The 15,812-nt window shown below is 49.3% G+C and overlaps 1 protein-coding gene across 1 annotated transcript; it reads left to right on the top strand.

Annotated features, from left to right (window-relative positions):
• Window positions 1–4,159: 4,159 nt before the first annotated feature.
• Window positions 4,160–15,529, top strand: SHISA2 (shisa family member 2). Its single transcript, XM_015419374.1, has 2 exons — window positions 4,160–4,949; window positions 14,950–15,529. The coding sequence occupies exons 1-2, from the start codon at window positions 4,625–4,627 to the stop codon at window positions 15,495–15,497; spliced, it is 873 nt and encodes a 290-aa protein (XP_015274860.1). The 5' UTR covers window positions 4,160–4,624; the 3' UTR covers window positions 15,498–15,529.
• The last annotated feature ends 283 nt before the right edge of the window (window positions 15,530–15,812 follow it).

The raw sequence follows: 15,812 nt of genomic DNA, 5'->3' as shown, positions 1-15,812 counted from the left end.
AACCCCACCTTCTCCTGGCTCCACCCCCAAAGTCTCCAGGTATTTTCCAACCCAGACCTGGCAACCCTATGCCCACTCCTAGTTCTCAGAATTCTAGAAGCGCCTATAGGCTCAACAAGAATGAGGGCCCCTCCTGTACTAGATGGACAACTGGCCTGATCCATCAGAGTAATAGAATCATATAGTTGGAAAGGGGCCATACAGGCCATCTAGTCCAACTGCCTGCTCAATGAAGAATCAGCCTAAAGCATCCCTGGCACGTGTTCGTCCAGCCACTGCTTGAAGACTGCCAGTGAGGGGGAGCTCAGCACCGTCCTAGGCAGCCGATTCCACTGCTGAACTATTCTTACTGTATAAAAATAAAAACCTAATATCCAGCTGGTATCTTTCCACTTGCAATTTAAACCCATTATTGCGAGTCCTATCCTCTGTTGCCAACAGGAAAAGCTCCTTGGCCTCCTCTAAGTGACAGCCTTTCAAATACTTAGAGCGAGCAATCATGCCCCCCCCTCCATCCGAAACATTCCCAGGTCTCACAGCCTTATGCCACATTTTAATCAATAGTTAATTTAATAAATTAATAAATTATGTAAAGTAGTGTTTCCTTTTGCCCGTTCTGAACCTACTGCCCATCAGCTTCATTGGATGTCCTCGAGTATTACTATTTTGGGAGAGGGAGAAAATTTTCTTTGTCAACTCTCTCCACCCCATACACAAACCTCTATCATGTCCCCCCTTAGTCGTCTCGTTTCTATACTGACTTTGGCTATTCCTCATAGGAAGGTGTTCCAACAACCCCTGAATCATCTTGGTTGCCCTCCTCTGTACTTTTTCCAGCTCTGCAATGTCCTTTTTGAGATACTGTGACCAGAACTGTACACAGTATTCCAAATGAGGCCACACCATAGATCTATTCATTACAATATTGGCTGTTTTATTCTCAATCCCCTTCCTAATAATCCCTAACATAGAGTTTGCCTTTTTCACTGCTGCAGCACACTGGGTTGACACTTCCATTGAGCTATCCACTGTGACCCCAAGATCTTTTCCCCTCTCAGTCTCAATATGTTCAGACTCCAACAGCCTATACATGAAGGTGGGATTTTTTTGTCCCGGTGTGCATCACCTTACACTTACCAACACTGAACTTCATTTGCCCACTCACCCAGTTTGTGAAGTACCTCTTAGAGCTCTTCACAGTCAGCCTTGGGTTTCAGCATCTTGAATAATTTGGTGTGATCTGCAAACTTGGCCACTACGCTACTCACCCCCTAGTTGCAGATCATTGATGAATAAATTAAATAGCACCGGCCCCAATACCAGTCCTTGTGGGACCCCACTGCTTACTTCCCTCCATTGAGAGAACTGTCCATTGATTCCTACTCTTTGCTTCCTGTCATTTAGCCAGTTTTTAATACATAAGAAAACCCATCCTCTTATCCCATGACTGCTAAATTTACCTTGTCAAAAGCCTTTTGAAAGTCCAAGTATATAATATCTACCGGGTCACTGTTGTCTACCTACTTACTCACTTTCTCAAAGAAAGTTGGTGTGGCAGGACTTCCCTTTGCAGATGCCATGCTGATTTTTCCCTCTGCAGGATTTGTCCCTCTATGTGCCTAACAATTCTATCTTTGATTACGGTTTCTGCTAATTTGCCCGGGACAGACATTAGGCTGACTACCCTGTAATTTCCTGATTTCACTCTGGATACCTTTTTAAAAAAATGGTGTAACATTTGCTACTCTCTAGTATTCTGGTACAGCGGCTGAATGTAGTGATAGGTGTGTGTATATGTATGTATATGTATGTTAGTAGATCAAATATCTCACATCTGAGTTCCTTAAGAACTCTTGCATGTTTGCCATCAGGACCTGGAGACTTATCGGTTTTGAATTTCCCCAGTAGGTCTTTCAAAGCAAGACACACCAGGGGCTATCATTACATACTGTGGCAATGAATTAGGTGCATGATGCATTGTGTGAAGACTGCACTCCTTTTATCTGTCCTGGATCTGACAACCAATGTCATTGGATGACTCTGAATTCTACTTTTATGACGTGTTAGCTTAAGTTTGGCTAGGCTGTGCCCAGGGCCTGCTGCGCTGCAGGCAGTCTTCTAGCCCACTGATTGCCTCATAGCGCTCATGACCTAACATTTAAACTTTGCTAGGCTATGTATTTCATGTGTATCTGCTACTAATATTTAAACGTGTTATTTGCTCAGCCACAAAGGAATTCAGTGCTGCCTTTTCACCTTACAAATGACTTTATATGGTTCTGTTTGTGCAGCATGGTTTCAAATGACAATTATGTCCCAGTCCCTCCAAATGAAGGATTCTCATTTCAGATGTGCAACGTACACATATGCTATCCTGCATGTGTAATGAATTGATGGGTCTCCAGAGGAACTGGTTGGCCATTGTGTGAGGCAGGATGCTGGACTAGATGGACCACTGTCTTTATCCAGCATGGCTCTTCTTTCCTTCTTATATATGTGGTGAACACAGTACCAGCGAAGAGGGCTTCTTGTCATGTGGTGTATGCACTGAAACAAATGTGCATGTTCTTTGCATTGTACAAACAGGGCACAAAATTCCCATGGAGAATTTATATCTGTATATGAAATTTGTTTTGGGGAGGGGATGAAAAACAGTAGCGTCCCTCAGTGTTATTTGCTCTGAAACACCCGACTGCGCTACTCTTCCCACGTTACGTTTTCTCGTGGTGATTTGAGGAGTGTGCCTCGCCAGCTTTTAAACTAACAAAAGAGTACCTATTTTCTCGCGTAAGACGCTGGAAGGCTACAAACGTGCACTAGCGGACAGAGCCACTATTCTTCATGCCGCGGATGAGACAGCCGCCCTTTCCCCGCCAGGCAGCGGATCGCCACCTTCTCCTCTTTTCTTAGGATATTGACTCGTCTTCCCCGCTCTGCGTCGCGGCGAAAGGAAGAAAATCAAAAGCTCTCCGTTCATGGGGGAAGAGGAGGGTGGGAGTGCAGCCGGTCTGGAGGACGCATGCGCGCCTGGAGGCTGTAGGGTGCCTATAATAACACAGAAAGCAAGTCCGCGAAGGAGCAGTGAAGGGAGCCCGCGCGCCCCGGCAGGCAGCGGCTGTTGGCTTGGCGGCCACCTCCGGCAGGCAGCCGCGCCAAGGAGTTTCCCAGGCGCCGCTCGTGTTCAGGGAAAGGGCGGCCGGGCGGCCGGGCGCGAGCAGCAAGAGTAGCTGCGCTTCTTTCCAGGAGAGTGGGAGAGCCAGACCGCCGGGCGCTCCTGCTGGCCTCTCTCGCCAAGGGAGCGGAGGAACCACCGGCCGAGAGGGAAAACTCCAGGCGCCGGAGAGGAGAGAGCAGCGCTCTGCGGTCCACCTCGTGCGCGGCGGGAGTCGCTGCCCGGCAGCAGGGCTCGAGGGAAGCGGGCATGGCGACTTTTGGAGCGGCCGGCTGACCCTCTGCTGTGCCGGGGCGGAGGAGGCGGCGGCGAGGGAGGCCACGCGGAGCGCCCGGACTGGCCACGGCTGCGGTTTGAACGTGAGGCGCACGCCGTGTGGGAGGGAGCCCTTGGCCACGCCTCGCCGGGGTCGCCCTCCTTCCGTCCGTCCCGCCCGCCGCCCCTTGAGGCACGGGCGCCGCCGAGCCAGGGATGAAGGGTGCTGACTGAGAGTCCCTCGCTCCGTCCCGCCTGCCTGGGGGCCTCCGCCACCCCCCGTGGTCCCGCCTCGGCTCCCCGGCTGTGCTGCTGACCGGCGAGGGGACGGCGGGCTCTGGCGCGTCTCCCACCCTCGGCCACCCCCTCTGGCCGCCGCCTGCCTCGGGCAGCTTCTCGCCTCTCCACTGCCTGCGAGCGCGTGCCGCTCTCCCGCCTCAGCAGCCTCCCCGCCGTTTCGCGGGGCAGCCCGGCGCCCGGCTCGGAAGCTCCGGAGGCGCTGCCGGCCAATGAGTTCCCCGTGCAGCGCCTCGCCTTCGCAGACGGGAGTTCTCGGGGCTCGTCAGGGGGACTGACTCCTTCCTTCGGCTCAGGCGAGCCTCTCCTGGCTTCCCGCTCGCCAGTCTGGGGGCGTCGCCGGCCCGGCTGAATCCGTGGACCGGATATCGCGCGCTGCCCCGAAGCGCTTCACGCACCTCGCAAGTGGGATTCACCCCACTAGCCACGAGGGACTCCGCGAAGGGGGCGCGGGCGTTTCAGGGAAGCGCCCTGACGTCCGAATCCCCGCGTGGCGGGTGACTGACGCTGGGCCCGCGATGCCAAAGTGGCGCAGCTGAGGGCCCGCGTGGATCTCAACGGGGCCCCCTTCTCCCCAGTGCAATACAGGCCGAGCGCAGACCGGCTGATGTAGACCTGCTTTTCTCGCCTGAGGGACGCTCGCCGCTTGGAGGACGGTCCCGTCCCACACAGTCTTAGACGTGGCCTCCCGCAGTTGTGCCCCCACCACGCAACCTCTTAGAACACTCTTAGACATTAGTTGGGACACGTCCACGCGGTCAGTCCCGCGCGCGGTCTCCTGCTTCTCTCCACGTCGCACGACAGCCGGAGGAGAAGCCCGCCCGTCTTTCTGGAGGACTGCGCCTCTGACTTGGGGCCCGAGTTTGGGCGCTGCCGCCGCCGCCGCCCCCTAGCGGTGCCATGTGGAGGGGGCGCTGTTCTGGGAGGCGGCCGGCGCTGGGCGGGTGGCTTTGGCTGCCGCTGCTTCTGGGGCTGGCGGCGAGGACGCGGGCCAGCGGCGAGTACTGCCACGGCTGGCTGGACGGGGCGGTCTGGCGGGACGGATTCCAGTGCCCGGAGCACTTCGACGACGGCGACGCCACCATTTGCTGCGGCACCTGCGCCCTTCGCTACTGCTGCGCCCGAGCCGAGGCTCGGCTGGATCAGGGCGTGTGCGACAACGACAGGCAGCAGGGGGGAGCAGAGCACGGCCGGCCGGATAAGGACCTTCCGGACGGCGCGGCAGGTATGAGCCCCCCATTTCCTGGGACTGGTTTGCTCGCGAAAAGCAGACCTAGCCTCGCCTGATCCCAAAGGCCCGGGGCGGAGTGCGTATTGGGCCCAATGTGAATTGCATGGCAGAGAACGAAGCGCTTTTCAACTGATTTTCTCCTTATGCGTGCGCGTACGTTAGATTTGTACTTCTTAGCATTACATTTTGCCTCCCAGGTGCACCTAGAAGCAGGACAGGGGCTCCCTGCCAAATGAAAGCAATAACGCCTGACATGTGCCACTTAGGAATACTTGTATTTAGTGTGTAGGAACACTTGTATTTCTTACAACAGCCTTCTAAGGTAGCATGATATGACCCCAGGTTTCAAAGGAGGAGTGAACCTGGGGGAAAGTGGCCAAGGCCAGTGCCTGGTGGACGGGCATTTGAACTGGGTATGGCACTGCTACCTGGACCTAGATAGCCCAGGCTAGCCTGATCTTGTCAGATCTCTGGAGCTAGGCAGGATCAGCCCTGCCTAGTATCTGGTTGGGAGAAACCCCCCCCCCCCCCAAGAAATACCAGGGTTGTGACGCAGAGGCAGGCAGTGGCAAACAACTCTTGCCTTGAAAACCCTGCAGGGTCACCATAAATCAACTGTGACTTGGTGACAAACACAACGAAAACCACAGGGCTCATTCTGTTAGCCCCTTCACCAGCTTATGAGGCTCCTGCTGCAGCTGCCTGCTTGCTGGCTTGCAGTGGCCTAGGCGGTATAGCTTTAAAATTGGGACCGAATGTTAGTCGGCATAGGCCTTTCATTCAAAGTATGAATGGGGGACATGAGTAAGCGGCCTGTTGAGCACATGACTCATGTGAAAGTTGTTGATTCCGTATAAAAAGCAGACTTTGTAAAACCCTCGTGGTCCACATACTAGCCAATGAAAGAAAGTGGCTCATGTCTTCTTCCCTCCCCTTCCGTCTGTCCCTTTTCCACATACCAATAGAAGTTTGGAACAAAATGATAAATGTGTTAGAGTGGTTAGAGTTTTCTGTTAGGACTGGGGAGACATGGGTTCAAATTCGACTTGTGTCTGACAGACATCTTGGCCGCTGGACTCAAGTTTAAGCGCTCAACCACGGTGCTCACAAGCAGTGTTCCCTCTAAGCTGGGTTAGTGTGAGCTAGCTCACAGTTTTTTAGGCTCCGGCTCACACATTTTTGTCTTAGCTCAGGAAGGATGGCTCCAGAGCTAACTAATTTATGCAGCAGCCAAATCACTTGCTCGCAACTTTAATGCCAGTAGCTCACGAAGTAGAATTTTTGCTCACAAGACTCCACAGCTTAGAGGGAGCATTGCTCACAAGGTGAGCTTCAGCCAGGCACACTCTTTCAGCCTTCATCTACCCTCACAGGACTGTTATGAGGATAAAACAGAGACAACTGTTGCATGTGGTTCCCTAACTCTGTGGACAAAAGGCAGGATAAAAATGCCATAGATGCTGAGGTACTCTCAAAAGCCATTTTATATGGGATCTAGAGACAGTGTGGCTGAAACAGAGGGGTGCTGCTCTAATCTGAAAAGCCATTTCGGATCCTCAGCTAGAACCAAATCCAGCGGCACCTTAGAGGGTTTTTGGGTATAAGCTTCTTAGCATCAAAGCTATGTGATGAAGGGAGCTTTGACTCTCAGCAGTTTATACCCCAAATGTTTTGCTGGTCTCTCAGGTGATGCTGGACTCGAATCCGACTGTTCTACTGCTGGCTACCGCCTGAAACTGGGATCTTCCATGGTCCAGCTGCTTTTACTTTGGAATGCATGCAATTTGAAACCGAAGTAGAAGTTTTATAAATTTAAAAAACCCTCAGTTAATGTCTTATTGACTATACTAGTTTTGTATTCAGAAAATAAGCAATGTGTAGCTAACTACCTTTGTTCCTGTTGAGCCATATATTTACAGAAATGGTAATTGCAGTGGGTTGGATCCCATCTAAAATTTCTGTGCGTGGAAGTGCTACTTCCCAGCCTCCCCCCTCACTGTAGCCTGAAATACCTCCCTGAAATTCTGCTTTTGGTGCACAGGGGACCTCTACTAGCAGAGTGGGAGGGGGAGTTGGAGGGCTGCCAAGGGAGGGTGGAAAATGGGTGAAAATTGCCCTCACTTGCATTGGTGTAATTTTCAAGAGGATCTAGCAGTGTTTTGCTGCCATCCATGAAGTGGGTGCTGCCAAGAAAGCCCCCCTTTTCCCAAAAACCATTATAGAAAATGCCTTCTATTTTGTGTGTGTGTGATGAAGTTGCTTCTGACTTACGGCATCTAGTCTACATCGAGTACTTGTCTCTTTGCTTATCCCAAAGAGTATGCAGTTATTTGTGTCACCAGAAGATAACGCCTGTCCATCATGCCGTAGGCGTTGTTATTCCCATATGGTAAGAATGTCCAGCAGCAAGAAACACATCTGTTAAGTGCTGTCAACTTGCATCTGACTTTTGGCAACCCTCTGAATTAATGACCTCCAAAATGCCCTGTCATTAACAACCTTGCTCAGGTATTACAGTCCTTTGATTGAGTCCATCTCCCTCATGTGGGGTCTTCCTCTTTTCCTGCTACCTTCGACTTTTCCTAGCGTTATTGTCTTTTCCAGTGAGTCTTGTCTTCTCACGATGTGACCAAAGTACAATCACCTCAGTTCAGTCATTGTAGCTTCTAGGGAGTCTTCTGTTACTTGGTTATAACGTATATAAATGTATGAAGTTGCCTTATGCAGAGTCCAACTACAGGTCCATCTAGCTCAGCTTTACCCAGTTTGTCTGGCAGCAGATTTCCAGAGCTTCAGACACAGAAAGGTCTTTCTCCTCAAACTAGATATTGGCACTCATTTAACTGGAGGTGCCAGGGATCTTCTGCATTCAACGCATGTGGTCTGCCACTGTGATGCAAGCCCCTCCCCTATTTGGGGGGAGGAGTGACAGGGAAGTGGGTGGAGTTTGGTTGGACCGTCTTTTCCTTGTAGATAAAGAGGAAGCTCCCCCCCCCCCCGCAGTATAGTCTGCCTCCTTTTCTTAGATTGTGTATGTGTAGCTGCGACAGATTTGGTGGGCTTGGGCGGGGGGGAAATCCCAGACACCTGGGATTTCCTACTCAGACACCTCCCAGGGCTTTTCTTTCCAAATCATTTCTGGCAAAATTTCTGTTGACTGCTTTGATGCTGTGGGCTCGTTCTCCTTTTATTCCATAATTTTCGTGACCGAATGGTCACCGTCTGCTTCTGCTGCCACAAATTCAGAAGGTAGCACTTAAGCTAGAGCCATCCCCAAAAACCATCACTGGGGATGATTTGGTTGACTGCAGCCGCCAACCACATGGCTTCATATCGTCCAGGAGTTAAAAACTCATCAGAACTCAGCATCTTTATTTATTTATTGAGATATTTCTACCCCATTTTCCTCCACTGCGGAGACCCACCCAAAGCGGATAACAACATTGTTCTCCCCGTGCCGTTTCCCCCCTCACAACAACAGACCTTTTTGAAGCAAGGCAACAAGAACGTGGGTAATGGGAACTTGGGAAGTTCTCCACCAGGTCCTCCAGGTTCCCCCAGAAACTTATCCCGGGACCTTGTGAAGTAACTCAACAGGTTTATTAACATATTAGAGACCCCCCAACTGCAACTGTCCCAGCAGCCGTCTTCACAAACCCATCTGCAGGTTCTTCCTCGTAGACACCACCGGGAGACAGAGGAACTCTCCTCCATACATTAAATCTTTAATAACGGCATCATTTTTTGTATATTCATCACCACAATAGGGTAGCCTGAGAGTGACTAGCCCAAAGTCACTATTTAGTCATCTAATTACATATTAAGGGCATAATTTTATTTATTTAACTCATTTGTACCCTGCCTTTCTCCCCAGTGGGGACCCAAAATGGGTTACATAGTTCTCCTCTCCTCCATTTTGTCCTCACAACAACCCTGTGAGGTAGGTTAGTGTGACTGGCCCAAGGTCACTCCGGTGAGCTTCCATGGCACAAGTGGGGATTTGAACCCAGGCCTCTGAGATACTAGTCCAGCACTCTTAAACACTACACCACACTGGCTGTCTTATAATCTAGGTGTAGTTGTGTCTATCTAAGAACAGAACAAGAGCCCTGCTGGATCAGACCATTAGTCCATCTAGTCCAGCATCCTGTCTCACACAGTGGCCAACCAGTTCCTCTGGACAGCCGCCAACAGGGCATAGAGGCCGAGGCCTTCATGAGAACATAAGAAGAGACCTGCTGGATCAGCCCAGTGGTCCATCTCGTCCAGCATCCTGTCTCACACAGTGGCCAACCAGTTCCTCTGGACAGCCGCCAACAGGGCATAGAGGCCGAGGTCTTCATGAGAACATAAGAAGAGACCTGCTGGATCAGCCCAGTGGTCCATCTAGTCCAGCATCCTGTCTCACACAGTGGCCAACCAGTTCCTCTGGACAGCCGCCAACAGGGCATAGAGGCCAGGGCCCTCCCCTGGTGCTGCCTCCTGGTTCTGGGATTCAGAGGCTTAGTCTAATATATGCTTCTCCTGCCCTTCCTCCACGGAGCTCCAGGCAATGTGCATGGCTTTCCCTCATTTTATTTTACCTTCACAACAACCCTGTGAGATAGGTTAGGCCGAGAGTGGTGAGTGACCCAAACTCACCCATAAGCTTCTTGGCAGAGTCTGCATCTGAACCCAGCTCTCAAACCATTACATCACTCTGGCTCAGTAGTGAGCTTTTGAAGTCTCAATGAAATAAAAGATATACGCAAAGTTAAGCACATATGTTGCTCTCCCTTTGACACCGATGGATCTAAAAGCTCTTCACTGTGGCTCTACCATGCCTGAACTCAGATTAAAGCTATTTTCATGGATTGTGACAGCAGTTAACAATTTCAAAGGTCCCTCTTTCTCTACCTGGTGACATTTTGATCAAGCAATGAGACTTGGTATTTTTGAGAACATGGATAAAGTGACAAACACACTGATCATAGTGGCCAATGTAATCATGTTCACTTATGCCATTGATTTTGATGTGGCTAAGTGCACATACCCCTGACCTGGATAGCCCAGACTAGCCCGATCGCAGATCTCAGAAGCTAAGTATTTGGATGGGAGACCACCAAGAAATTCCAGGGTTGCTGTGCAGAGGAAGGCAATGGCAAACTCTCCTCTGTTTGTCTCTTACCTTGAAAACCCTACAGTGTTGCCATTGGTTAACTGCAACTTGATGGCACTTATACATATACCCAGAAGTGCACCTCTGCTGTACTGTGACTAGTAGACTGCATTTACACTAATGGTTTTTACACATTTGGGATTTTGATGACCCCCCCCACACACACACACCCCATTTCCAGCCATACAATGACTATTCAGTTTGTGGATGGTCAGCTTGTGGTATTGGTGCCACCTGTGGTACAGGCTCCAGGAATTTGTGGTCCTTCAAGAGCATGGGTCTGACTATAACCTAAGCCATACTTCTGTGTGCGTCCCTAGTGCTGCCCTATTTCCTGCTTTCTGGTTCAAACCCAGTCCAGTATACAACTTGAGGCCTGCTATGTATTGTACTACTACCCTAGCCACTCTGCTCAGGGAATTTGAAGCCTTTCTCCATTAAGAGCCATTGACATTGTGTGAGAAGGCTCCTTAGGCTATATGGAGGCTTCAGATTTTGCTGAGCAGAGTGATTGGATACAGGCTGTCTGTCTCAGTCGAACCGTTGCCACAAAACTGGCTAGGCTCATAAGCTTCATTCTTAGGAATTTCTGCACAGAGGGGTCTCAGTTCAGCAGTCCTTTGCTCTAGAGGCAAATCCACATTTAGTTTAAATTAATTTAATATGGATGGTTTAAATTAAGTCTTATAAAGGACATTTTATTACAGTACGGTATAATTTTATTGCAGTTGTGTCCAGGGTGGTTTTCTATAAAGCAGTGCTGTTTGGTGTTACTCTGTACTAGAACTTACCTGTATAGCAGTGTAGTCCTAAGCAGAGTTACACCCTTCAAAGGTGAGAGTTCTGTGATATGTATAACAGGGAACAGTGACTTCTTGAACTTCATCGCTGTTCTAGGATTCAAACAGGTCCACTACTTCTAAACAAACTTAACTTGATATTCTGCCTGATACACACAATTGCCTTGATCCAGGGAGGTTTTTGGATTGATGTGTTTGAGTCAGCATCTGTCCCCAGCAGGTCCGTAGCTACTGTGGGGCCCACGGGGCCCAGGCCGCCCCAATGATTTTATGGGTCCCTCCCCCTGGGTGGGGTGGGCTTACCTACCACCAGGAGCCCACTCAGGAGGGGCAGCAGGAGCCACAGGCCCCCCGCCAAGCCCCCATTCCTGCTGCCTTTGCCGAGGTGGGAGAAGTCCAGTGTGGAGGGAGGTCCAGGCAGCTATGGGAGCAACAGCGGGTGTTGGGCAGAGGCACTGGACGGAGCTGAGGCAGCCAATGAGAAAAGGCCCCAAGTGCTGACTAGCTGTTGCCGGGTAGAAGAGCCCCAGAACGCTGCCGGAGCGGCAGAGAGGCGGAGAGGTGAAAATCAGTCAGTCTCCAGCAGCTTCTCATTTCTTGTGCTGCTCCTTAGACTTTCCCCCCCTCCGAGTCCCAGCCGGGGGGTTGCGATGACTACATTCCCCCTCTCCATTTGGATGGCCCCCTGGAAACACCCCCAGCAGGACGACAAGGGGACAAACAGAAAGAGGAGCAGAGCCTGAGTTCCCTCTAAGCTGGGTTAGGGTGAGCTAGCTCACAGTTTTTTAGCCTCCGGCTCACCCATTTTTATCTTAGCTCAAGAGTTGCAAAGAAAATGTAGAGTGGATTTTCCATTAAGGTCCCCGAGAAAAACATTGCCCCCCCCCCCTGAGCAAAAAGTTGTTAGCTACGGGGCTGGTCCCCAGAGTGCTGTGCATACAGATCCTCTTTACAGGATGCCCACATTCAGCAGTTGGGGCTGTGCCTGCTTTTCTCCATGCACAATAAGGAACTTTGCGTGCAGCATCCAATACCTGACCAATGCAGAACAGATGTGGATCACTCCTGACCCATGTGAACCCTGCTGGCAGTATCAATGAGGATGTATCTTCTCAAGCATCTTAGAATACAGATAATAATAATATTTAGAATAGCTCCTCTGGGGCTAACAAGTGAAGGAAAACCGGTTTCTGCCAGGCGGTGATAAAGTTATGCCTGTGAGGCAGCTGGGAAGCAGACCTACTGAAACCCAGTGCAACAAGGACAGTCCCGTGATGGAACACGGTGTGAGAGGCTTCTTAGGGAGGGCACCTTGGCTTATTGAGGGCTGGAAGGGCAAGCCTCCCAAGAGGTGTGTTGGGACCTCCTGGTTAGAAAAAGAGAACAGCTCCTCTGGGAGAGACAGTGAGGTCCCTGGGAGAGTTTTTAGAACTCCCAGGTTGAAGAGTGGAGAGTCAGGTTCCGTGAGACGGAACTGTATCTTGTCATGGAAGAATTCTTGTTTGCGAACTCTATTTGGTGCATACGGCTAGACTTCTCTTTAGTTTGCAACCTCCTCCCCCAAGTAGGTGTGTTTGTTTACAAAATGATTAAAACAGTTGGTTATGATAGGGAGGTTGAAGTAACTGGGGTCCCATTCATTCAGGAGGTGCACTTTACACAGCTTAGGGATATCTCCCAGATAGGAGCTCTGTATTAAGTGAGAACCTGGACTCTCCTCTTCTTAATCCTTTTTCTAGGGTGGGGGGTGATAGGGCTGCCAGGCCTCTCACTAAAATAAAGGCTATCAGCGTTGTCTTCACTGAAACATCACTTTCCAGGGGAAACCCAGAAGTCACACTAGATTTTACCATACTGTTTCTGGCAATTCCTAGCACTACCCAATGTCACTTCTGGATTTTCCTGGAAGTGACGTCATGGCACAGATGACACGTCCACGCCCTTGAAGCTCCCACCACTTGCCAGATACAGCCTGCCCTTGTGGATGAAGGGTCACCTCCTTGATGTGTTGACAAGGGGGCATTTTATAGTGTTCAAAAATCTTTGCATGTATTAGCCAATATAATCTTTATACTGCTCTCTAAGATAGGTCAGTATCATTCCCTACATTATAGATGTGAGTTAGAAGCTGAGGAAAAGAGGGTCACGTGAACCTGCTTTTTACTGAGTAAGACCATTGGTCTGCCAAGGTCAGTGTTGTCTACTCTGTCTGGCAGCAGTCCTCCAGGATCTCAGCCTTTGCCATCACTTACTACCTGATCCTTTTAGCTGGAGATGCAAGGGATTAAAACTTGGGACCTCCTGCATGGAAAGCGGATGGTCTACCACTGAGACATAACCCCTTGGTGGTTTGCCTACAGTTATGTAATAGTGTCATGGCAGGAGCAGGATTTGAACCAGGACAGCTCTGTTTCATAGCCAGTGTGGTGTAGTGGTTAAGAGCGCGGACTCTAATCTGGGAGAGCCGGGTTGGATTCCCCAGTCCTCCACATGCAACTGCTGGGTGACCTTGGGTCAATCACAAGTTCTTTCAGAGCTGTTCTCTGAAGAGCAGTCCTCAAAAGAGCTCTCTCAGCCCCACCTACCTCACAGGGTGTCTGTTGTGGGGAGGGGATGGCAAAGGAGATTGTAAACTGCTCTGAGACTCCTTCAGGTAGTGAAGGGCGGGGTATAAATCCAATCTCCTCCTCCCCCTCCTCCTCTGTGTGTTTCATACTGTCTACTCTCTGGCCTCATTTCACATATCCCTGGATAGGTCCCAGTAAGTGTATTACCAAAGAGGACCCTATTTGGGTGGAAAGGCGGCAGATAAATGTTTTAAATAAATTAAATAAATAAAGGAAGCTTTAAATGTGATTTAAATGCTTATCAGGCAGCAAAAAAGGGGGATGGGCAGATATGCTTATCAGATAGATTTGTGCAGTTCTTTATTTGTGTGGGAAAAGGGGAGTAAAATGCTTCTGAAATAGGAAAATGAAACATCCTTCTTACATAACCAGAACACTGATGAAAGAGGGAGAAACAAGGTCCTAGTTATCTGTGTGGGTGACTGTAGTCTGTTTCAGCAGATCATTCAGACTTTACAAATGTTACTATTGTATTGGTATCCTTTTTTAGTGTTGATTTTTGTATCCATCCAATTAAAAATACTACTGAGAAAAACTCTGAAAAGCAGAAATTTTCCTCAAAAAATATCCCTAAGAAATGCGGCATGTCATTTTACTGTCTAACCTACCTCTTGCTTTAACCATAAATAAATAAGCCACACCACCTCTTAATCATGTGCTTATGTAACTGGATTTCAAGGGTAAACTTCAGTCTTTTGACATCTCTTTGGGGAAGCCTTGATAGATATCCAGCACTTGGGTTGCTGTTTGTGAATCCTGAGCTTACCAGCACTAGCCTGAAGTGATGTTATAATTAGAGATGGTTTACTCCTGAAAAACGTACGCATTGCAGAGCGTGCATTAATTTCACCGATGCTCGGAACAAAGTTTGTGCAAGTCCCCCATTGAAATTCGCAGCTTTCAGGCAACAGCCGTGCTTGGTGGATTGCTTAAAGAGAAGGAAGTTAAAGGCATTTCATCATGTAGTCTGTTCTAGACAGATTCATTGTCTGGTTGATGCAGTGCTGTTCTTTTGCTACTGGCTTCTTGATCTTGAAGAAATATGGTCTTTGCCTTGTGGTCAACAATAGCCTAGTGGCCCAGTTAGAAAACACAGTATCAACAGTTCTGAATGTTGATGCTGCCAGCGTTGTTTAATTATATTTTTATTTTGTACTCAAAACAGGTCTTATTTCCATGCTGTGAACTTGTCAAAAAGCAGTCCTACAATAGTTCCCCTCCCCCTATTAAATATAAGAAGAAAAGCAGCTAGGAAAATGCATACTTGTAAAAATGTTCTCTTCCATTACAGTTTAAGCGAATGTACTAACATTTGGTTTTTTTTTACAAAGGCACAAGCCTCATCATGTTGCTTTGTAATGCATATTTGTGCGATGATGGTGTCTGAATGCTTTGTTTTCTGTTGGCAGTGCCTATCTATGTGCCGTTCCTTATCGTCGGATCTGTTTTTGTCGCGTTCATCATCCTGGGCTCTCTGGTCGCAGCTTGCTGCTGCCGATGCCTGCGACCCAAGCAAGAACCCCAGCAGAGCAGAGCTCCTGGAGGTAACCGGATGATGGAGACCATTCCCATGATTCCAAGTGCCAGCACCTCCCGAGGGTCCTCCTCACGTCAATCAAGTACTGCTGCCAGCTCCAGTTCCAGTGCCAACTCAGGTGCCAGGGGCCCCCCTACCAGGTCACAAACCAACTGCTGTTTACCAGAAGGGACCATGAATAATGTATACGTCAACATGCCTACAAATTTCTCAGTACTGAACTGCCAGCAGGCTACACAGATAGTGCCACACCAAGGACAGTATTTGCACCCGCAGTACGTAGGATATGCTGTGCAACATGACTCCATGCCCCCCGTCCCACCTTTTTTGGACGGTCTGCAAAGTGGATACAGGCCAATTCAGTCTCCTTATCCTCACAGTAATAGTGAACAGAAGATGTACCCAGCAGTGACTGTATAACTTTGGGGGGTGGGGGAGAGGAATCAACCACGGAAGCAAAAAATATATATATATTGCTGCAACAGACTGCGAGCAGACAAGAAATGCTTTTGGGACAAAGTTTGCTGAACATCATTTGTAAATAATTTTGGATGGCTCCTGCATGTCAGACCGTGTTTATAAATGGTTTTCTTTTTGTTGGATTTATTTGCCAAAAAAAGGAGAACACCCTGTATGAAGATATTTTTGAATTAACATTTCCAGATAGTGCTTCCATTCCATTGCATGATTTACAGAGGCAAAGTATTACGCTGGAGAGGTATCTACATTTCAGCC

Source organism: Gekko japonicus, unplaced genomic scaffold (genome assembly GCF_001447785.1).
Source record: "Gekko japonicus isolate JY-2015 unplaced genomic scaffold, Gekko_japonicus_V1.1 scaffold371, whole genome shotgun sequence".
NCBI classification, from domain to species: domain Eukaryota; kingdom Metazoa; phylum Chordata; class Lepidosauria; order Squamata; family Gekkonidae; genus Gekko; species Gekko japonicus.
Note: the sequence above shows the minus strand (reverse complement) of the source record. Positions and strands in the feature narration are given on the sequence as shown.

Excerpts from the sequence above, each read along its gene's own strand:
- SHISA2 (XM_015419374.1), top strand. The coding sequence starts at position 4,625 with ATGTGGAGGGGGCGCTGTTCTGGGAGGCGGCCGGCGCTGGGCGGGTGG. Across the intron at positions 4,950-14,949 it reads CCTTCCGGACGGCGCGGCAG|TGCCTATCTATGTGCCGTTC; the intron begins GTATGAGCCCCC and ends TTCTGTTGGCAG.